Source organism: Chiloscyllium plagiosum, chromosome 2 (genome assembly GCF_004010195.1).
Source record: "Chiloscyllium plagiosum isolate BGI_BamShark_2017 chromosome 2, ASM401019v2, whole genome shotgun sequence".
In the NCBI taxonomy this organism is placed as follows: Eukaryota; Metazoa; Chordata; class Chondrichthyes; order Orectolobiformes; family Hemiscylliidae; genus Chiloscyllium; species Chiloscyllium plagiosum.
Window position 1 is genome coordinate 83,335,552 of NC_057711.1, and position 23,752 is coordinate 83,359,303.

General features: G+C 41.1%; 1 protein-coding gene across 1 annotated transcript in view; it reads left to right on the plus strand.

Annotated features, from left to right (window-relative positions):
• Positions 1-23,752, plus strand: part of ntrk2a (neurotrophic tyrosine kinase, receptor, type 2a) — a 253,300-nt gene that overhangs the window by 171,131 nt on the left and 58,417 nt on the right. Inside the window, exon 15 of the mRNA XM_043713062.1 lies at positions 14,268-14,508. Within this exon, the coding sequence (XP_043568997.1) occupies positions 14,268-14,508 (241 nt within the window). The remainder of the gene's footprint in view (positions 1-14,267; positions 14,509-23,752) is intronic.

Consider the following 23,752-nt stretch of genomic DNA (forward strand, 5'->3'; position numbering starts at 1 on the left):
TTGCTGTCCCCAGCCCAGAAGATTCCACCTTTTGATGTTTTTGAAAATTCTATTAAAAATAAATTAGCAGTCACAGATGTATCTGGAGTTGAGCAAACTGTGCTTATTGCAATCTAATTTCTGCAAGGAGTCTATTGAGCCATAATTTCTCTATGTAAATTACCCAAAGCCTGTTTTAGGGGACTGCCTCAGGCACTGGTAAAGGGATCCGCAATATATCAGGTTGGACACCCTGAAGGTACCTTCTGATGCAGGTCACTAAAAACCAGCTTGGATTGCACTTATTTTACGCCTGTTAAATGAGAGCACAGGAAGATCCAGTTTCTAGCCTACAGAAAAATACAACTAGCTCTGAATGGTATATTAAGCAAACTAATTTTCAATGGTATCATTTTCCCTTTGATCTGCATCTGGGGATTTCCAAAAATGATCCCTCATATTCATAAAACAAGACAACCACATGCTCTTCTAATTACTGAAATTTATTGCAGCCCACATGGCGTCTTTAAAGGAACATTCTCACTTGATCCAACCAAATAATTACAACATAGCAAAATGTTTTCCAGAGACTTGGTATAAAATTCACAATCAAAGAAGAAAATTCAGATGCTAAAAACTTTTGATCTACATGGTGTCTAAACTTGATTGTTTCTGAATATAAGCATAGGGACCATGATGGAGAATTTACCTGCACTCATTGTTTGTGATGTAAATAGCACTTGGTACTGAGCACACTGTCCGCTTGCATCAGGTAATGCCACCCTGCACTACCAAATGTCAAGCTGCAGCTCTTGACAATGAAGTGCTCTGTGGCTGGTCCAGGTCCCTGATGTAAGTCTACAGTTGAAAGATAGACAATAGTCCAACATGGGAGATATTTCAGAAATGCCGAGGGAACATTGATCAAGAATGCGCAAGGGATTAAAAATGTACTATATCCATTGAGAACCAGGAGATCTTCCAGACAAGCTCTCAGGAGGCAGTGGGACCAGATAGGCAGAGATCAATGCTCAATATTAAACCCAAGAATCTAGATACAGTGTTGCTAATAGTGCATTGTTTGCACCAAAGTGGTCAAGATTGGTGCATTCATCTTTAAATGTTGTAACCCATCAAATGCATCGCAACCCTCAACAACTGTTCAATTCACTTCCAACTCAATCATCTACCACTTATTACCACTCAGTTCTCAATAACCCAATCCAATATAGTCCAAACTAACCTTTTAATTTTTGCCTTTGTGTATCCTTCAAAGACAAAAATACAAAACGTGTCTGCAGCATAATATGTACATTGATGGCTTACCATTGAGGAGGAGTCATCAGTCCTTTGTATTCTTTGTAGTCACAAGAGATCACAGCCAAATTTGTTTGAGGTGGACTGCAGCAGTTCAAGAAGGTAACTCAACACCACCTTCTGAAGGCCAACAAGGTACAAGCAATAAATGCTGGCCAGCCAACATTACCCACATCCCACAAAATAAATTTTTAAAAGTTTCTTTGACACTTAGATGTGACAATCTGCTGGTTTCTCTCTTCAGACTCTCATTTATGCCTGCAGCCATTTTGGATCTTAAAAATCACAAACATTGGAATTACGAAAATCCATCCTCATATCTGAGTGCTGCAGATGAACCTTTTCATGCAAGCTCAATTTTCTACCTTCCAACTCAGATTGATGTTGTCATGGCTGCAGTTACAAATATTTCACAAGGATTTGCCGGACTGTTGTAATATCCAGCAACCTGCTATCCACCAGATTGCAAGGATTGTTGAGATACTGCCATATGGGGATGGTAGTGGTCCCGTGGAGCATAAGCTGCTGTCCTCTTTCAGCATGACAGTATCTGCCCTTCCTGCTTTTGTCTGTCAGCCAACCAGCCCAGACTACTGTCAGTTGGAAATGTAGGAGGTCAATATTCAAATTAATCTGTAATCTTCCCTACTGGAAGTCACAGCTATGCTGTAGGTACAAGGTTCAGACTGTGCTGAACACTAGGCCAGACAAAGCCTCGAGGAAAACAGTAACAAGGGAATAACACAAGTGTCAAAAACAAAGTGTTGGAAAAACTCAGCATGTCTGGCAGCATCTGTAGAGAGAAAAAGAGAGTTAAAAGCCTTCAAGTCCAGTGACCCTTTGTTAGAATCGAAAATAGCTGAGAAATGGTGGTTTTATGCTGTTGATAGAGAGACAGACAGAGGGAAAGACAGGCGGTGGGGGTGGGGGGGGGGAGAGGGGGGCAGTGCGAGAGAGAGAGAGAGAGAGAAAAGAAAAAAAGTTAAGAGTAAGTGTAAATGGTTAAAAATGGATTGGCTTTGCTGGGAGGAACCCAGACAAAACAGGACTGTGGCATGTGGTGTGTGTTAACTGTACAAGGATGTTGGCATTAATTGTCATTTCTGTGAAATACAAGATAATTTGGTCTATAAATTTGGTTTGAACTATTTATTTTCTGTTAGACTCAGAGAGTCATAGAGAGGTACAGCATGGAAACAGACCCTTCGGTCCAACTTGTTCTTACTGACCAGATATCCCAACCCAATCTAGTCCCATATCCCTCCAAACCCTTCCTATTCATATACCCATCCAAATGCCTTTTAAATGTTGCAATTGGATCAGCCTCCATCACTTTCTGTGGCAGCCCATTCCACACATGCACCACCCTCTGCATGAACATGTTGCCCCTTAGGTCTCTTTTATATCTTGCCCCTCTCACCCTAAACCTCTAGTTCCGGACTCACCCACCCCAGGGAAAAGACTTCATCTACTTATCCTATCCCTCATGATTTTATGCCTCCATGGAAAACAGCCCCAGCCTATTCAATCTCTCCCTGTTAACTTATGTTTTTGTATTATGATTGAAAAGACTAAAGCAATAATGGCCAAGTAATAAATAGAAGGTCAGATTGGTGAATGTGGAATAGAGATTGCAGTTGGATGAGTCAGTCAGAAAGGGCTTGCTGAAATTTCCAATGGACTTCCTTTTTCACTTCTCCTCCTCATTTCCTTCCCATTGATCTGATTGCAAGTTTTATCTCCTACTGTTGGTGAGATTGTGCAGCATGTAGACTACCACAAATCATTAGAACCTACTCTGCCAATCACTGCAGGCCTCCTCCTGACTGGTCCAGGCAATGCAAGTATTATTTCACCATGACAATACTTTGCTATGTCACATTTCATGTAATGCATGCTGAGCATATTTACATAGGTTAAGCCTCAGAGTCAGCGTCAGAATGGTCAACAGATGCCTCTGACCATCCAGTAGTCATAACTTGGTTTGTTATAATGCAGTATTGGGAAGCTGAAACAAAGTTTCCACAGCCTGGGCCACTCTAGAGGAGCCCTCAAGCTGTCAGCAGAGCATGTGTCTTGGTTTGTGATGCTGCATGGTCTCAATATCATGAATGAAATGGCACAGTGGACTGTTGCAGAATGATGCTGAAAATGTGTCGCTGGAAAAGCGCAGCAGGTCAGGCAGCATCCAAGGAACAGGAGAATCGATGTTTCGGGCATAAGCCCTTCTGCCCGAAACATCGATTCTCCTGTTCCTTGGATGCTGCCTGACCTGCTGCGCATTTCCAGCAACACATTTACAGCTCTGATCTTGAGCATCTGCAGTCCTTACTTTCTGTTGCAGAATGATGTCATAATGACTGCAACCAGGTTACAAGGCATTGATGTGCACATTATATTGTGTATGGTCACAAACAACCCACATTTTGCACTTTAATTGTAGCATAGAGCAGAGTTAAAACCCAGTGGCCACAAAGCAAATATATGACATTCAGTGGCACCCATTACCAGGAGGAAAGCTATAACTCTCAAAGCCACATACTAGCTCCAACTGCTGCTCTCCAGCAAGGGAAAACATATAGTTAGCTTTGTTTGAATATTCAACAACATTAAATGGCAAACTGCAAGATACCTCCAGCCAAAAACGAACCAAGTACATAAAAGTTCATTGCCACAGCCACCTTCACAAATACTGGAAATATGTACCTTACCAGTTCTGAGGCTGCAATTGTATCTTGCAGAAGAGGGTGGATGAGGATGTCTTTACTGAAGTGCAAATGTTACACATGTTGCTCATTAATAGGTTCACACAGGAGAATCTGCTCTTGGCCGGTGTGGAACAGTAAGCATAAAGCTGCCTCTCAATTTGATAACTCAGTGTTATAAATTTCAAAAGTCAGTTTGATGTAGTACTGAAGGAAGATTTCTTTGTTTAAGGTGATATCGTTACATCTCCACAAGCATCCTCTCTCTCCTCCATTGATGCATAGTAGTAGCAGTGTATACTATCTACAAGCTGCATTGCAGAAATTCACTAAAGATCATCAGACAGCACCTTGCAAACCCATGACCATTTCCATCTAGAAGGACATGGGCAGCAGATTTGTGGCAACACCACTACCTTCAAGCTCCCCTCCAAACCACTCATCATCCTGACTTGGAAATATATCACCATTCCTTCAATGTCACTGGATCAAAATCTTAGAAATCCCTCCCTAATATCATGGGTCAACGCAGCAGGTGGATTGCAGCAGTTCAAGAAGCCAGCTCACCAACAACTTCTCAAGGGCAGCTAGGGATGGGCAATAAATGCTGGTCAGCGAGCGACACCCACATCCTATAAATGAATAAATTATATTTTAAAAAATCAAAGTTAGAGATGATGCAAAGGATTTTGTTTCACTATTCAAAAATAAATAGGAAATTCTCCCATGCCCTGTTCCTTGATCAACACCATAAGGATAGATTAATTGTTTTTTCACTATGTTGCTGTGCACAAGCCAATGATTCAGTTTGCCGATAAAGCCAAAGTCAGTACATCTTAAAAAGTAACATGTTGACTGTGGAATATCCAAAAGGTGTGAAAGCAGTTGTATAATTTCCTACTTCTTATGAGGAGGGATGAATGAGTTCCCCTCTTTTAAATCTTTTCAGTTGGCTGCAATAATTTTTTTTTTAAACACAGTTTTATCACAGTTCAATGACATGTAGTGCTGGTCAAAATTATGGAACCCATTGCAAGGTTTTCTTCAGCAAAGAACCATAGGACTGCTCTTTCATTAGAGAGATGGAGAGTTTAACCAGAGAGTCCCATGCCTCAGGTAAGGGACAAGGTTGAGAAAGTGGAACCTTCATGGTAACCTCAGCCAGGGAATTGAACCGTTGCTGTTGGTATCACTTAGCATTGCAAATCTAGCCAACCAACTCCCTGCAGGTTCAGTGGTGTGAGGGGTTGGAGAGGGTGAGAGGTAGAGATGGAAAACATTACAGCAAATTGAGAGAGTGGTAGAGCAAGAACCTCAGTCGAAGTGGGTGTAGTAGCAGAGATAAAACTGAGACTGCACTGACCTGGGTGGCAACGTATGGTGTATTGATCTCTTCAGGCATCCTAGAGGAAGAGGACACCCTCCTCTAAACCACTTCATGCAGTAGAGCCTCCAGATACCTATTCAGAAAAGTGGCATTAAGCTTCTCTTCTCTGACATGTCCAAGGCAAATATCACAAAGCATGCACAGTGAGGGGGCGGTTGTCGGCTGCAAAGGGACTTAAATATGATGCAGAACTGGGCTGAAGAGTGGCAGATGGAGTTCAACCCTGTCAAGTGTGAGGTTGTCCATTTTGGAAGGACAAATAAGAATGCGGAATACAGGGTTAACGGTAGGGTTCTTAGTAAGGTGGAGGAGCAGAGGGATCTTTGGGTCTATGTTCATAGCTCTTTGAAAGTTGCCACTCAGGTAGATAGAGCTTGTAAGAAGGCCTATGGTGTATTAGCGTTCATTAGCAGAGGGATTGAATTCAAGAGTCGTGAGGTGATGTTGCAGCTGTACAGAACCTTGGTAAGGCCACATTTGGAGTACTGTGTGTAGTTCTGGTCATCTCATTTTAGGAAAGATGTGGAGGCTTTGGAGGGGGTGCAGAGGAGACTTACCAGGATGTTGCCTAGAATGGAGAATAGATCGTATGAGGATAGGTTGAGAGTGCCAGGTCTTTTCTCATTGGAACGACGAAGGATGAGGGGTGACTTGATAGAGGTTTATAAGATGATCAGGGGAATAGATAGAGTGGACAGTCAGAGACTTTTTCCCCGGGTACAACAGAGTGTTACAAGGGGACATAAATTTAAGGTGAAGGGTGGAAGGTATGGGGGGATGTCAGGGGTGGGTTCTTTACCCAGAGAGTGGTGGGGGCATGGAATGCGCTGCCTGTGGGAGTGGCAGAGTCAGAATCATTGGTGACCTTTAAGCGGCAATTGGATAGGTACATGGATAGGTGCTTAAGCTAGGACAAATGTTCGGCACAACATCGTGGGCCGAAGGGCCTGTTCTGTGCTGTATTGTTCTATGTTCTATATTCTATGCAGGACAGCTCCAGACTAACAGGGTGCGCAATAGCACTTTAAAGACAGTGCAACTGACAGGGATGCTGCTCCAGCACCCAGACACCTGGCAGTAGCAGGTTCTTCCAGACACAATGGTAGAACTGGGCTATCATGGGATGAGAGGGATGTCATAGGAGTGGGCTAGGTGGTTAGTTAGCGAAGTGAATTTAGGATGATATCACAAGAAAACTCACTTTGCCCAATGGAGTAAAACCATCTGTGTGTCTTAATGTAATTACTACTTAGCCAAAGAAGCCATAAGATTAAACCAGGGAGACAGTGAGCAAACTTCCAGTTATGCTGTTAGAAAATCCATTTTTTCACTCTCTGTCCAAAAGCTGTTGTCTGAAATATAGTTCTTTGTGTATTCCCATGTCTGGCTTCGTTTTTTTTCCTCCAAGCTGAATAAAATGCAGGTGACTCTTATCCCAATGTGTAATTTCCAGCAATAGGTCAATTAAGCAGGATATATAATTCTGAAAGACTGGTTTCAGTTATTTTTGATTGCATAATAGTTTCAATGAACTGGCTTAATTTTGTGGTCAGGTGATAACTGCAGTTCTCTAAGCCAGTGTTTTTTCCATGATTTTCCCTTTATAAAACCATTTTAGTACAGTAAACAGAACCAGGAACTTAAATCAAATGATGATCAAAAATTGATAGTCTATTTTTACAGCTATTGTGTCACTGGTCAGAATCTTCTATTTTGCAGACCAAGTGTACACATAGGTCTAAAAGCAGGAGGTACTTCTCCTTGGGGATGGATTGGAATTTCTCATGTGCTTATATTTTTAAAAGCAAAATTGTGCAAGTCAAAAATTGAACAGTTTAGCAGGCAGACAAGACGTTCTCACCTGTCAGGATGTTTGGCCTTAATTTACAGGTACCTTTAAAGGCACCGAGATGACATTTTACTCTCAAAGTCAAGATAATTGCTTAGCCTCTGCAGGCTGCCCCACCTAACCCTGAAGATGTCTGATACCAGACAGGAAGTCACCCCACAATTCAGCAATACCTCATTAGATGTTCTCTGGTGAGTCATCAGGGACAGTAGATATATAATTTCCCAAGGGATGGTAACAGTATGTTAAACTGACAGGGAAAGCCAGCCAGGACCAAAGAAACAACCAAGATCATTGCCCAGGGATGACAAAAGAGAATCTGACTCCATTAATGCAAAAGGAAGAATGATCTTCTGTGCTTTGTCAGCATATGCACCACTATCTACTTAATGCTTCATGCTCATATGAGTCAGAATTAGCATTGCCTGAGGTTGCCACTGCACACGATTACAAACAGGAAATTGTGGAAGGCATCTCCATGAGATATCTCGCACGGTGAATGATAAATATAATTAACCACCACACAATAGTGCACTACAGTCTGGCTCTCCCACATGTGACAAAGTTCACAGTGAAAACACAAACAGATTTCAAACAAACACGCAGATGAGCCAGCGTCAAGTCTCTGACTCCTCATTATAACAGGGAGAACATTTAGAAATCTGAGCAGTTTTCAGCAAAGGATTGGATGGAATAAGACAGAAAATCACAAAAGAAAGATCTCAGTGTCACATATTATATAAAGCATCAGATTTTTATCAGTTGCTCTAACTTTGATGATGAAACAAAAGTACCATTCATCCAGTAGCTTTAATGGCTCAGACATCTCAGTCCTGCCTGCCCTAGACAACTTTCCTGCTAGGAGCCATTATGGCTGAATGTTGAGAAGGATGGTTGCCCCAGACAACTTGCATTCCTTAGATGGCAATCCTAAAACCACAGAAAGCCTTCCAAGACCCATTCTGAAGGACCATAAATCTCATTAAGTAGCATGACAGAGCATGTCACAAGCAATTTAAACACATGCACACCACAAAGATTATAAAGGTGGAATTATTTATGCTACTGGTAAAGAATCTTTAATAGACATTAATGAGAAAGCTAAACTTAGAGGAATGAGTTATTCACAATGGATATTTGCCCAAGTTGCAGATCTATCAATATGTTGTAGATCTTAACTCCTGATCTTTAAGCAAATTGGTGATGAGTTCATGATCACCAATTGGGTTGGGGGGGGTGAACTGTGAGGAGGATGCAGAGATGCTTCAGTGTGATTTGAGTGGGTAGGCAAATGCATGGTAGATGAAGTGAATAAATAAAAGGTTATCCACTATGGCAACAAAAACAGGAAGGTGGACTACCTGAAATCTGATAGATTGGGATGGTGAAAATGCAATGAAACCTGGATGTCCTTGTACACCAGTCACCGACAGTAAACATGCAGATGCAGCAGGTGATGAAAGTATATTGGCTTTCAAAATGAGAGGATTTGAGTTTCTTTTCAAATCACCAGTGGGATGTGGGCATTGCTGACTGGCCAGTGTTTATTGCCCATATCTAACTGCCCTTCAAAAGGTGATGATCTGCCTTCGTGAGCAGCTGCGAGTCATCTCACAATGCCCTTAGGGATGGAATTCCAGGATTTTGACTCAGAAACAGTGAAGAAATGGTAATATATTTCCACATCAGGATGCAGAGTGGGTTGGAGGGAACTTGCAGGTGGTGGTATTCCCATATACCTGCCCTTGTTTTTCTAAATGGTAGTGGTCAGGGTTTGAAAGGTGCTGTCTAAGGATCTTTGGTGAATTTCTGCATTGCATCTTATAGATAGTACACACTGTTGCTACTGAATGTTGGTGGTGAAGGGAGTGAATACTTGTGGATGTGGTGTCAAACAAGTTGACTGCTTTGTCCTGGATAGTGTCAAGCTTCTTGAGTGTTGTTAGAGCTGCACCCATCCAGGCAAGTGGGCAATATTTCGTTCCACTCCTGACTTGTGCCTTGTAGATGATGGGCAGACTTTGGGGGATCAGGAAGTGAGTTACTCTCCTCAGTATCCCTAGTCTCTGACCTGCTCTTGTAGCTACTGTGTTTATGTGATGAGTCCAGTTGAGTTTCTGATTAGTGGTAACACCAAGGACATTGGGGGATTCAGTGATGGTAACACCATTGAATGTCAAGGGGCAGTGATTAGATTGTCTTTTATTGGAGATAGTCATTACCCAGCATCTATATGGCATGATTGTTTCTTGCCACTTGTCAGCCCAAGCCTGAATATTGTCCAGATATTTGAAGATGGACTGCTTGAATATCTGAGAAGTTGTGAATGGTGCTAAATATCCTACAATCATCAGCAAACATCCTCACTTCTGACCTTATGGAAGGAAGGTCATTGATGAAGCAACTGAAGATGGTTAGGCTTAGGATACTACTCTAAGGGACCCATGCTGAGATGAACAGAAGCAGGGGTGTCTTGCCGTACAGAGCCTTGGTGGGACCACACCTAGAGTATTGTGTGCAATTTAGGTCTCCTTATCTGAGGAAGGATGCTCTGGCTATGGAGGGAGTGCAACAAAGATTTATCAAACTGATTCCTGAGATGGAAGGACTGAAATATGAAGAGAGACTGGATCAATTAGGACTGGAGTTTAGAAGAATCAATTGGAGGTGGGGTAGGGGTGGGGGAGTAAATTTCAAACCAATAAAATTCTAAAACTGGACTAAAGAGGATAAATATTGCAAGGGTACTGTTGATGGCCTGGGAGTCAAGAACCGGGGTCAGAGTCTAAGGGTATAGGTAGGCCATTTAGGACTGTGATAACCTGGAGAATGCAAGAGAGCTGGAATTCTCTGCCACAGAAAGTGGTTGAGATCAAAATATTGAATGGTTTGAGGAAGGAGTTAGGTATATTTCTTAGTGCTAAAAGATATGGTGAGAAAGCAGGATGATCAGCAATATCATATCAAATGGTGCAGCAGGTTTGAATGGCTGAATGGCCTACCCAGCTCCTATTTTTATGTTTCTAAGCCTCACTTTGAGAACCTCCTATTGCTAACTTCCCCTGATCACATGACACCATTTTTACCTTGTGTGCCAGGAGATCTTTCTCTCTTCATGGCTTTGAACTTAGGATTTTGCTCAGATTGCTCACCTAAGCTCAGCTCTTCAATGCTAATTTACCAAACTGGAGCTTCAGCTCCTGGCTCCTGTCTTGTTGTCTCTCTCTTCACCAAGAAGCTTAAGTATGCCACCAATCTGTCTGGTTAAGTATTCAGCAGTTGCATGCTTGCTCTAATTCCCCTTCCTGGTTCTCCAGTTATCAGAAGCTTCCAACTGACAGGTTCTGTCCATTGCTCTCACTTCATCCTCTGCAGTCCCACCCCAAAAACGTAACCCCCTTCAGGAAGGGACGCCGAGGAACTGATGTGCTCTCCTCCACTATTACCACCCGCTGTCAGAGGCCCTGCTAAAAAAAAGTGCACACCGCACCAGGTACAGACCTCAAATGCCTGGATGTGTGAACACATTTTTTCTGCTTTGTAGTAACAAAATTGTGACCATCAATATAACTCCAGTGGACTGAGTGTTAATAAATATTCATAAATGTTAATGAATGCAAGAGACTTTGCCAGGGTTAAGGTTGGGAAACCGGACTCACCAAATTGCCAAATTTTAACATGGTGCTAGCAAACTGAATTGGGCTTCTTGCCTAATTTATTTTTCCCTTCTACCTTGCTAAACCCTTCAGACAGGCCTGGAAGATTCTGCCCAATACACTTATTTGTTTAATGGCTTATAACACAGTCCCAACTCTCCACCATGACTGAAAAATTCAGCAAGAGGATAACTTTCACAAATAAATCCTTTTTGTCCTAAATGTCTGTTGTATCACTAATCATAGGAAAGTGCAGCATGTCAGAAGGTTGTTGCTTTTTAACAGATGCTGCCCATAAGTATTAAAGCAGATGTCCTTGACACAGGGAATATGTGAGCCAGCAGTTGTAATGTTTTCATTCCTGCTTGAGCCTTTTGTTCTTACTGTTCTTTAGTCTGGTTTTCTGTCCACAACCTTGAATCAGACATGCCAAAGGTGCTGAATATCAAAGGAGAGCTGAAGAGTAGCCTTTTCACCATTAGAATAATTTAGCCATATCAGGAACAACCTGAGCAAAACTGGGATCATTGGTAGTGTTGAGATGGTCGTGATGCATGAGGTTAACAGGGAAAACTGGCCAATAGCTGTGGTAAAACTTTACGTATAGCCAGCTTCCTTTGCATCATAAAAGCCAATAATGGTAACTGTAGAACCACTTTGCTAGAGTTCCTCAGGTCAACATCCAGTGCCCATGAGAAGGAAACATGCTATCTCAAAAAATAGCCAGGGACATCGAAGAGGTAAGAGACAGCATAAAATTAAAAGAAAGGGCTTATAAAAATGCAAATCCCACGAATGAGACAAATCCAAAGATTAACAAAATTCCACATCGTGACTTACAAAAGCAGTTAAAAAGGATTATGAAAGGAAACTTACTAGGGACATAAAATGCAATGAGAGATGTTGTAGTTAAGAGTACTATTGGCACACTAAAGGCCGAGAGTGGGAATATTGTCAGCATCCAATGGTATATGGGGTTCGATGCCATGAACAGGTGCAGAAAATAGTCAAGAAGGTTAATGGAATGCTAAAGGGCTGGAGAATAGGGATGCAGATGCTACGCTGCAATTATACAAAACTTTAATTAGATCCCACTTCAAGAACTGTGAGCAGATCTAGGCAGTACACTTCAGGAAGGATGTTATGGTCCTGGAGGGAATTCCATGCAGGCTTACAAAGATGATATCTGGACTTCAGGTGTGAATTTATAAAGAGAGATTTGGCCAATTAAGCCTTTATTCTTTCGAATGTAACAGGTTAAAGGGTGACCTAATCAAGGTCTTCAGGATATTAAAATAGAAAGGCAAGGTAGATAAAGATAAACTATTTCCACTGGTTGACAATTCTAAAACCAGGGAACATAATCTCAGAATTAGGACAAGGTCATTCAGGAGAGCTGTTAGAATGCACTTCTTCTGCACAGAGTGGTGAAGATTGGAACTCTTTTCCTCAAAATGCCAGTTAATGCTATGCCTGGAGATATGTAAAAATAATGAATTTCAAATTTGGCTATTTTCTGTGTTCCCACTACATTGTAAATAAAATTGTATTTATTTATGTTTGTATTTTATTCTGAAAAAGAATTTGCTGAATTAATCACAATGAAGCAAATGTACATTCCCTCTCAAATATAAAATGTCATCCTTATTGCTGAGATTATTTAACTTGAATTAATATGCATCCAATGTCATTTTGAATTGCTCGGGTGAACAGGAAGATTTAATACTTGGACTGTGATTAGACATAATTTTTATTATTTCTAAATATAAACAGTGCCTAAAAATCTTCACTTCTGTGGTACCTCCCTGGCTACAGCAGAGGTGTCAGAGGATTGGAGGATGCCAGTGTGGGACCAGGGAAGCAAGGGATGAACCAGGAAACTACAGGCCAGTCAGTCTAACCTCAGTGGTGGAGAAACTGTTGGAAACAAATCTGAGGGACAGAATTCATCTGCACTTGGAGAGGCAGTGATTAATCAAGAATAGTCAGCATAGATTTGTTGATGAGAAATCAGATCTGATCAACTTGATTAAAGAGGTAACTAGGTGTGTACTTGAGGGCAGGTATTTGATGCAGTTTACTTGGACTTCAGCAAAGCTTTTGATAAGTCCCAAATAGGAGGTTAAGAGCAAAGGTAATTGCCAATTGGAATCAAGAAAATTTGGCTAGTTGGTTCCAGAATTGGCAGAGGGTGATGTCCAATGGGTGTTTTTTGACAGTGGGGACCCTGTGGGGATCAGTGTTGGTGCCTTTGCTGTTTGTAGTATATATAAACAATTTAGACTCAAATATAGGAGGGTTGATCAGTAAGTTCATAGATGATACAAAAGTTGGTGAAGTGGTAAATATTAAGGAGACTAGCCTTAGATTACAGGAGAATATAGATGGGCTTACCAGCGACAAATGGAATGCGATCTGGGTAAGTGCAAGATGATGCACCTAGGCAGGACAAACAAGCCAATGGAATACACATGAACATTAGGCGCCTGGGAAGCACCAAAATCAGAGGGAAGTTTGTGTGCACACCCATTGGTCCCTTAAATTGGTATAATAGTTCAATAAAATGATTAAGGTGGCATATGAGATTCTTACTTTTATTAGCTCAAGTATAAAGTTTATGAGTATGGAGGTTCTGCTGGAACTATATAAAAAGTTGGTCAGGTCACAGTTAGAGTATTGTGTGCAGATTTGAAACCCAAATTATAGGAGTGATGTGATTGCACTGGAGAGGGTGAAGAGTCATCTTGCCTGGACTGCAAAGTTTCAGTTTTGAAGAAAAATTGGACAGACTGTGGTTGATTATAATGGAGCAGAGGAAATTGATTGGGGGGAGGGGATGCTGACATGATTGAGATATAAAAAAATTATGAGGGGCATAAACAGGGTAGACAGAAAGAAATGTTTCCCCTGGTGAAGCATTTAATGAGCAGGGGCATAGGTTTAAAGTAAGGAGCAGGGAATGTGAGGAATATTTTTTAACCCAGAAGGTGGTGGGAATCTGGAACTCACTGCCTTTAAGGATTGTAGAGACAGAAACCTTCATAATATTTAAGAAGCATTTAAATGTTCACTTGCAATGCCAAAACACGTAACGTTATGGACCAAGTGCTAGGAAATGGGATCAGAATGGTTAGGTGCTTGTTTTTGGCTGGCACAGACTCAATAGGTCAAAGAGTCCTTCTCCATAGACTTTTATGACTCTATATCCTGACACCCATCTTCTGTCCTGTGGTGAAGTGAAGAAACATGCGCAGGGGGAATGCACTGCTGAGTGAAAGTGTACACTCACAGTTGTGATTATATATGAGTAAATTCCAGATTGTCATCAATCCCATCACACTACTTTGCTCACAATAACAATTTTAATTCCCCAGGTCTCATGGACCTGATGCTGTATTCCTCAATGATGGCCAGTGCAACAGAATGGCAGAGCTGACTCAGTCGCAGATGCTACATATTGCAATGCAAATAGCAGCAGGGATGGTCTATCTGGCATCGCAACACTTTGTTCACCGTGACTTGGCTACACGGAACTGCCTGGTGGGAGAAAACCTACTGGTGAAGATTGGTGATTTTGGAATGTCAAGAGATGTATACAGCACAGATTACTATCGGGTAAGTGAAAATTGTGATTTCACTATATCCCAATCGTTTTTACGACCTCTGGAAATAAGTGGGATTAGTGTAGATATGCTGATGTGGATTTAATGGGCCTAAGGCCTTGTACTGTGCTCTCTGACTCTAAGTAACAAACTAATAGGTTAAATTAACAATAAATATTCTAGAACGGTAAATAATCACTCTAATTCTGTAATAGTGTTCCTGGCCTTGCAATGGCTTTATCTGCAACATGATAGAAACAGCAGTATCAATGTCTAGAACAAAGGAATGAACTTTAAAACTACAGCTTGACCATGAGGGAATGACGTCAGAAAGCACTTTTTATAGAATCACGAGAGAGTTAATGTACAGAAGACAACCGTTCATCTTGTTGTGTTGTGCCGTCTCACTACCCCTACAATATTGTTTTATACAGTGGATAGTGGGAAATCTGGAACTCTTGATTACTGAGACTTGTTGAATTAAAAATTTGAAAACAAGCATTGAAAAGTTTGTGAAGGGTTATGGGCGGATGAGTGAGCTTATAAATCAGCTTTGACCTAATCGAATAGTGGAACAGATCGGAGCAATTCAATGTTAGTCTTAATAAACTAGCAATGTTCTTATGTTCCTAAGGTTCTACAGCTTATTACAAAGATTTCCCATTGTTACTGAAAAAAGCTATCTGCAGTGGCTTGTGTGACATCACCACAGTCAGGCTGACCATCCGTATTTTATTCATGAAACTTACCAAATCATCATTTGAATTAACTCATTCATCACTTCAACCATTGTTTCTGACTTGCTGACTGGCAGACCTGTGTTTATTGGATTAACCAGATTCTGAATGTTGGACTGAAATACTGAATTTTCTTTAGTTTGTATTTTATAGCCTATGCTAGATGCATTACCAAAACTATACTGTTATAACTTTTAACTGATCAACCCTCCATCTGGATCTAAATAGAACAAAATAAGGAACATTGTAAAACCTCAGATATGGTATGTTCACCTGTGATGGTTTTCCATTTCAAGTTGACATTTTAGCTAATTGATGCATTTGATTATTCTTCTTTGTGCCTCTGTAGGACTTAGTAGTGGAAAATCCCAGCCTGAATCAAAAGAGGATATTCTGCCCCATTGCTTACCCCAATACTACCTACCCCACTCCAGGCTGGACTTTGAGCAATTATTGATTTTAAGCCATAATCACCTCTACTTTTGTAGTTCGATAACATCAGAATAAGGAAAGAATCGAACACTGTTCATTTTAACTAATGTGATTAGAATGTAATAACTACGAAAATCAGAAACAAAATAAATTGAAATGTCATCTATACATAGTACCTGAAAAGAAGAAAGACAGGTTAACAATTGAGAGTTATCCTATTATCATAACACAATCATAACTTTGAAGTGGACATGCTCACATGTGCATTTGAATAGCATGAACCACAAGAACTTGTGTCAATATCATACCTTAAACATAATCAACATCTCAAGGTGCTTCACAGGACATTATCAAGAAAAATTACACACAAACCTCGGAGTAACATTTGGTTGATGGCCAAAAGCTTGTTTAATCAACAAAATAGGCTCTAAAAAAGGAAAAAAAAAACAAAAGAGCACAAAAGAGAACTTTAGAGAAGGTATTGCAGATGTTAGGGTGTGGGTAGCTGAAGGCACTACTATAAGAGCTGAAATAGTGGGAATCCTTAAAAAAACAAGAAATAGAGAAGTGCAGATATCTGTCTGTTTTGAGTTGAAGGGGATTGTAGAGACAGAGAGGATTCTCGGTAATTCAAGATGGAGGATAGGAAAAAGTTGTGGCTGTAAGAGCTGTTTCTTTTTTGAGGTATTATCAGTATTGGAGCTGATTTTCTCACATTTTTGGAACTACAATTACTGCTTTACAAGCTGTTGCATTGTTTTAGAGCTTTGGAAAAGAAAGAGATCAAAACAACAGTACTTTAAAAAAGGAAGAGAGAGAGAGAGCAGGTACCAGATGGAGGGTAAAACAAACAGAGAAGTAGACCTGCACAGCTGACTGCCTCTGCTGTCTAGAAATAAATATCTCTGGACATCAGAGTTTATTCCAAGAAAAAAATAAACATCCAGTGAAATTCACAGCTGACCTTAAGAGAAACATGTGTGGGGAAGCTTACAGCAGGGGAGCAGCTAAGTGACTCATTTTTTTAAAAATGTAACCTCACTTTGTTTTTGTAAATCTACAGTTCTTTTTTTATTATATGTTTTAATGAGATCCGTCTCTCGATTAAACTTTATAGAATATAAAATGTAGATACTGAGCTATCCTAGACCAGTGTTTTTAGAGCAGTATGACTGCTATTTTCTAGGTCTGTAGACTGTTAAGTTGCAAAGATGGTATTTAGTAGAATAATGTGCTCTTCCTGTCTGATGTGGGAGATTAGGGAGACTTTCAATATTCCTGATGATTATGTCTACAGGAAGTGTGTTTGGTTGCAAATTGTATTTTTTGTATGTTTTTCCTGAAGAAGGGCCTGTGCCCGAAACGTCGAATCTCCTGTTTCCTGAAGAAGGGCCTGTGCCCGAAACGTCGAATCTCCTGTTCCCTGGATGCTGCCTGACCTGCTGTGCTGTTCCAGCAATAAAGTTTCAACTTTGATCTCCAGCATCTGCACTTTCTCCTTGCAAATTGTATTGTATCGTTTGGATTGGCAGTTAGTGGAATGAAGAATTTACAGGAATCATAGGTGTGATGGAAGGCAGTTTCAAGAAGGGAGAAAAACCACAGATGCAGTCAGGTCGATGGGGAAAAGTAAGGGGGTAGGCAGGTAATGCAGGAGTCTCCTGTGGCTATCCCTATCTCAAATAAATATGCTGTTTTGGAAAATGTTGGGGGATGATGGACTCTAGGGGGAATGTAGCTCCGATAGCCAACTTTCTGGTAGTGAGACTAGCTCTACTGTAATGAGAGGTACAACAAGTTCAAAGTGATAATTGTGATAGAAGACACTCTAGTTAGAGGCACAAACAGATGTTTCTGTGGTCAACCAGACATCAGAATGGTGTGTTGCCTCCCTGGTACCAGGAGCAAGGAGATTCCGGAGAGGGTGCAGAATACTCTCAAAGGGGAGAGGGACCAGTTGTAAGTCATTGTACAAATTGGAGCTAACAATGTAGGACAAGAAAAAGATGAGGTTTTGAGGGGAGCAATTAGGCAGGAATTTAAAAAGTAGGTCCTTGAGAGTAGTAATATCTGGATTACTCCTGGTGCCATGAGCAAGTGAGGGTAGGAATGGGAGGATAGAGCGGATGAATGCGAGACTGAGGAGCTGGTGTGCGATAAAAGGGTTCACATTTTTGGATCATTGGAATGTCTTCTGAGGTAGACGTGACCTATATGAGAAGGAAAGATTACACCTAAATTGGAAGGGGAGTAATATACCTGTCTACTACCTGCAGGGAGATTTGCTAGAGCTGCTCGGAAGGAATTAAATTAATAAGGGATAGTGAGAAAAGTGATCAGTCTGAGACTGGTGCAGTTGGGAAAAGGAGTGAGTCAAAAAGCCAAGGCAGGCAGGAACAAAGCAGAGGACAACGTAGGGATGATAAATTAAAGTGTATTTATGTCCACGCCAGAGGCCTGACAGTAAGGTAGACATGTTTGGGAACTTGGGACTGGCATATCATAACTATTATAGAAACGTAGCTCTGGGATTGACAGGACAGCTTAATGTTCCAGGGTATAGATACTATAGGAAAGATAGAAAGGTGGGGGGGTCAAAAAAGGAGGGGGTGTGGCATTTTTTGACAAGTGATATCATTACGACAGTACTTAGGGAGGATATTCCTGGAAATACGACAAGGCAAGTTATTTAGGTTGAACTGAGAAATAAAAAAGGGGGGATCAACTTATTAGGATTGTACTATAAACTCCACAGTAGTCAGCATGAAATTGAGAAGCAAATGTTTAAGGAGATTTCAGTTATCTGTAAGAATAATAGGAGGATAATTGTCAGAGCTTTTAACTTTCCAAACATAGACTCGGACTGCCATACTGTTAAGGGCTTGGATAGAGAGGAGTTTGTTAAATGTACGCAAGAAAATTTTCTGATTCAGTGTGTGGATGTACCTACTTGATGCAAAACTTGACCTACTCTTGAGAAATAAGGCAGGACAAGTGACTGAGTGTCAAGAGGGGCCAGTGATCATAATTCTATTAGTTTCAAAATAGCGATGGAAAAGGATAGGCAAGATCTAATAGTTAAAGTTCTAAATTGGTAAGGCCAATTTTGACTGTATAAGGCAAGAACATTCAAAAGTTTAGGGGGTCAGATATTTGCAGGTAGAGGTAGCTGGTAAGTGGAAAGCCTTCAAAAATGAGATAACGAGAATCCTGAGACAGTATGACTGGTGGTTGAAGGGAATGCTGGATGACGAGACAAAGTGAGGTTTTGGTCAAGAAAAAGAAAGAAGTGTATGTCAGGTTTAGACAGCAGAAATCAAATGAATTCCTACAACGGCAGTAGAAGTTTACTTGAGAGAAATCGAGAGGGCAAAAAGGGGACATGAGATAGCTTTGGCAAATAGGGTTAAGGAGAATTCAAAGGGATTCTACAAATATATTAAGGTCAAAAGGGAGAGAATATTCCTAATGAAGAGCTTTTGTCTGAAACATTGATTTTCCTGCTCCTTGGATGCTGCCTGACCTGCTGTGCTTTTCCAGTGATACACTTTTCAATTCTGATCTCCAGTTTTGCAGTCCTCATTTTCTCCCTAAAAGATCAGCAAGGCCATCTCTGTGTGGAACTGCGGCAGATGGCTGAGATACTAATGAGCATTTTGCATCAATGCTTGCTGTGGAGAAGGATATGGACGCTAGATAACTTGGGGAAATAAATAGAAATATCTTGAAAAGTGTCCATCTTACAGCAGAGGTGACGCTGGATGTCTTAAAACGCATAAGGTGGACAAATCCCGGGGATATGATCGCGTGTACCTTAGAACTTTGTGGGAAGCTAGGGAAAAGATTGCTGGGCCCCTTGCTGAGATATTTGTTTCATTGATAGTCACAGATGAGGTTCCGGAAAACTTGAGGTTGGCTAACGTGATGCCACTATTTACGTAAGGTGATCAGGAAAAGCCAGGGAACTGGAGACCAGTAAGCCTGATATCTGTGGTGGCCAAGAGAGGGACAGAATTTATATGTAGTTGGAAAGGCAAGAACTAATTAAAGATAGGCAACATTTCTTTGTGTATGGGAGTTCATGTCTCATTAACTTAATTGAGATTTGAAGCAGTAATGAAGAGGATTGTTGAGGGCAGAGAAGTGGAAGTGATCTATGTGGACTTCAGTAGGGTATTTGACAAGATTCTGCATGGTAGATTAGTTAGCAAGTTTAGATCACATGGAATACATGACAGAACTGGCCCAAAGGTAGAAAACAGAAGGTAGTGCTGGAGGGTTGTTTTTCAAACTGGAAGCCTGTGACCAGTGGTGTGCCACAAGGATCGGTGCTGGGTCCACTGATTTTTGTCATTTTTATAAAAGATTTGGATGTAAACATAGGAGGAATGTTTAATAAGTTTGCAGATGACACCAAAGTTGGTCTTGTAGTGGACAGGCAAGAAGGTTACCTCTGAGTACAATGGGATCTTGATCAGATGGGCTGGTGGGCCGAGGAGTGGAAAATGGAGTTTAATTTAAATGTGAGGTACTGCATTTTGGAAAGGCAAATCAGGGTAGGACTTATACATTTAATGGTAAGGTTCTGAACAAAGAGAGCTTGGAGTGCAAGTTCATAGTTCCTTGAAAATGGAGTCACAACTAGCAGGACAGTGAAGAAGGCATTTGATATGCTTGCCTTTATTGGTCAGTGCATTGAATATAGAGATTGGGAGGTCAGTTACAGCTGTACAGGTCACAGGTAAGGCCACTTTTGGATTACTGTGATCAGTTCTGGTCTCCCTGCTGTAGGAAGGATGTTATAAAACTTGAAAAGGTTCAGAAAAGACTTACAAGGATGTTGTCAGCATTGGAGAGTTTGCGCTCTAGGGAGAGGCTGAAATGACTGAGGTTATTTTTCCCTGGAGCATCGGAAGCTGAGGGGTGACCTTATAGAAATTTATAAAATTACAAGGGGCATGGATAGGGTGAATAGACAGGGTCTTTTTCGTGGGGTGGGGGAGTCCAGAACTAGAGGGCATAGGCTTCAGGTGAGAGGGGAAAGATGTAAAATGGACCTAAGGGGCAACATTTTCATGCAGAGGGTGGTGTTTGTATGGAATGAGTTGCCAGAGGAAATGGTAGAGGCTGGTACAATTATAACATTTAAAAAGCATGTGGATGGTTTCATGCATGGGAAGGGTTTACAGAGATATGGACCGAATGCTGGCAAATGGGAGTAGATTAAATTAGAATACCTGGTTGGCATGGATGAGTTGGGCCGAAACATCTGTTTCCATGCTGTACAGCTCTTTCTGATTCAGGGACTCTAACTATATCTTCTATATCACTGACCCCTTCGAATTCCCAAAATAAGGTGACCAATTTGGTAGGACTAAGGTTCATGAACTTTACAGTGGTGCCTTAGTGTCATGTTACCGGATAGTTTCTGCCAAAATAGAAATTATTTGTTGACATGGGGAGAATGGCATTTCCCAAAGGTATGGGGCCCATTTCCATCAGGATTTTGTTTAGCTGAGGTGCTTCACTATGGTCGGATGGAGTATAGAACTGTGTTTTCTCCACAAGTTCTGGCTCGCCTACTATCCATCCCACTCTGTCCAAATGACACATGATCTGACAGCAACCATTTCCAACAAAGTTTTGAAGTGCTCAAACTAACAAGGCAGGTACCTGGCACAACCAGATTTTACTTGAAATTCAACTCCCCCCCAATGGTCACTGCCATTGTGTCCCTTTCTCCTACCGCTCAGGAATTACAGGCTTTCTGCAATAAAAACACTTTATTATTATATGTTCAATGATATACTGCAGTATTATTATTCTGGATCAGTGGTGCTAGAAGAGCACAGCAATTCAGATTATATGTTCAATGATATACCGCAGTATTATTAGCCTAGTAATGTTCCATGGGATTCATCTGTTTCAACAGAAGATGGATGGAAACCTTTGTAAAACAGCTTAAAGGGAAGTTCATTATCATACTATCTAAAAGAAGCACTCTAATGTAATTTAAACATCTTCCCATATCCACATATTGTTATATCTTCTGGTTTCCAAAATGAAGGAAATGATCACATTTTTAACTCCAGAATGCTGGAGTTTCTCCATGTGGCAGCTGAATGGATACAATGATGCTCAACACATGAGTGCAGTGCAGTTGTGAATATGACACACAAGATATATGTTCTCTGAACAAATAACTTGGCCTGTAATTCTAATCCTGGCTCTATCTGAAATCCAGAATTGTCAGGAGAAATCAAACCACACCCCCATTGTCATAGCAGTAAATGCTGCATTCATGACTTAAATGTCCAGCAACACAGCTGATGACAGTGATAACTCCTGTGAAAAGGTAAGTGTGGAGTTAGGGTGACAGTGCAATAAAGAGGCCAGAGTGCCAGGCAGGTCGTATGGCTGAGTGCCAGGATACCAGCTAAGTAGAGTGCCAGGTGAGTAGGGTACCATGTAAGCAAGGTGCCAGGATACTAAGTGGAAGGCCACAAGTGCATAACTTGCCAGGTAAGTGATGGTATACTCAGGGTATGTCAGGGTTGGGCAGGGTGGTGTCAGATTTGATGCAAGGATGGGGTGGTGTGAGGTTTAGCAGTGGGGAACAAGGTATTAGAGAGAAGGGAGATTGGTTCTGGTAAGGGCAGTGGAGTGGGAAGGAAGGTGGTGGCAGAGAGTCAGGCCTGGTGGATAGGTATGTGTCTTGTTAGGAAGGGAGTTCAAGGCTTTTGACCCAGCAATAGAAGAAGAGTGACAATATAATTCTAAGTTAGAATGCTGCATGATTTGGAGGGCAACTTACAGATACTGATGTTCCCATGCACTTGCTGCCCTTGTCCTTCTAGAAGGTAAATGTCCAAGGTGCCAATGAAGGAGGTTTATCAAGCAGCTATAGTGATCTGATGAATAGAACACACAGCTCCCATTTTGCATTGGTGATGAAGAGAGTAAATGCTTAAAATACTGATGGGGTCTAATCAAACAGGTTGCTTTATCCTGGATAATGTTCACCTTCTTGATTGAAGTTGAACCTGCGCTAATGCAAGCGAGTGGAGAGAATCCATCACATTCCCAATATGTGCCTTGTAACTAGTGAATAGGTTCTGGGGAGTCAGGAGGTGAGTTACTCGCTGCAGAATTCCTAGTCTCTGAGTGCTCCAGTACCGCAATATTAATATGGCTGGTCCATTTCAATTTCTGGTCAATCATAGCCCCCAGGATGTTGACTGCGGAAAATTTCTCTGGCGCAAATGTAATGTGTCTCTTCTTAGTCCAAACCTGGGTGTTATCCAGGTCTTGCTATGTTTGGATATGGATTGTTTCAGTATCTGGGAAATCATGATTGGTGTTGAGCATTGTGAAAACATCAACGAACATCCCCAGTTCGGACTTTATGATTGAGGTAACCTCTTTGATGAAGTATCTCAAGATTGTTGGGTCCAGCACACTACCTTGAGGTAAGACTAAAATAGTATCTTGAGGCTGAGATGATTGACCTCTAATTATCACAGTCATCTTCCTTTTACTAGGTTAAAAATTACACAGCACCAGGTTATAGTCCAACACATTTAATTGGAAGCACACTAGCTTTCGGAGCGATGTTCCTTCATCAGGTGATTGCGGAGGGCTCGATCGTAACACAGAATTTATAGCAAAAATTTGCAGTGTGATGTAACTGAAATTATACATTGAAAAATTGATTGTCTGTTAAGCCTTTCATCTGTTAGAATACAGTGATAGTTTCACTTCTTTCATGTGTAAATCACAAAACCCTTTTTTTAAAGTTGCATTCTTGGGTTAGCTGTTAACAATGGTGGTAGCTAGACAATATGTTGAAGGTGTAACCCCCCTGTGTTCTCTGTCTATGACCTGATGTTTAGATTGATTCTAATCTAAAAAGTGAGATAACAGAGTTTTACATAAATTCTTCAGTTTTTTGAGCTCAGAGTTTTACATGAATGTATGCAGTTTTTGAGCAAAGTGCAATGTAACTCTGCAAGTACAAATTCACCCCACAAAATATATGTGTGCATGTGGGTCTTTGTCTGTGTGTGTGTGTGTGGGGGGGGGGTTGTG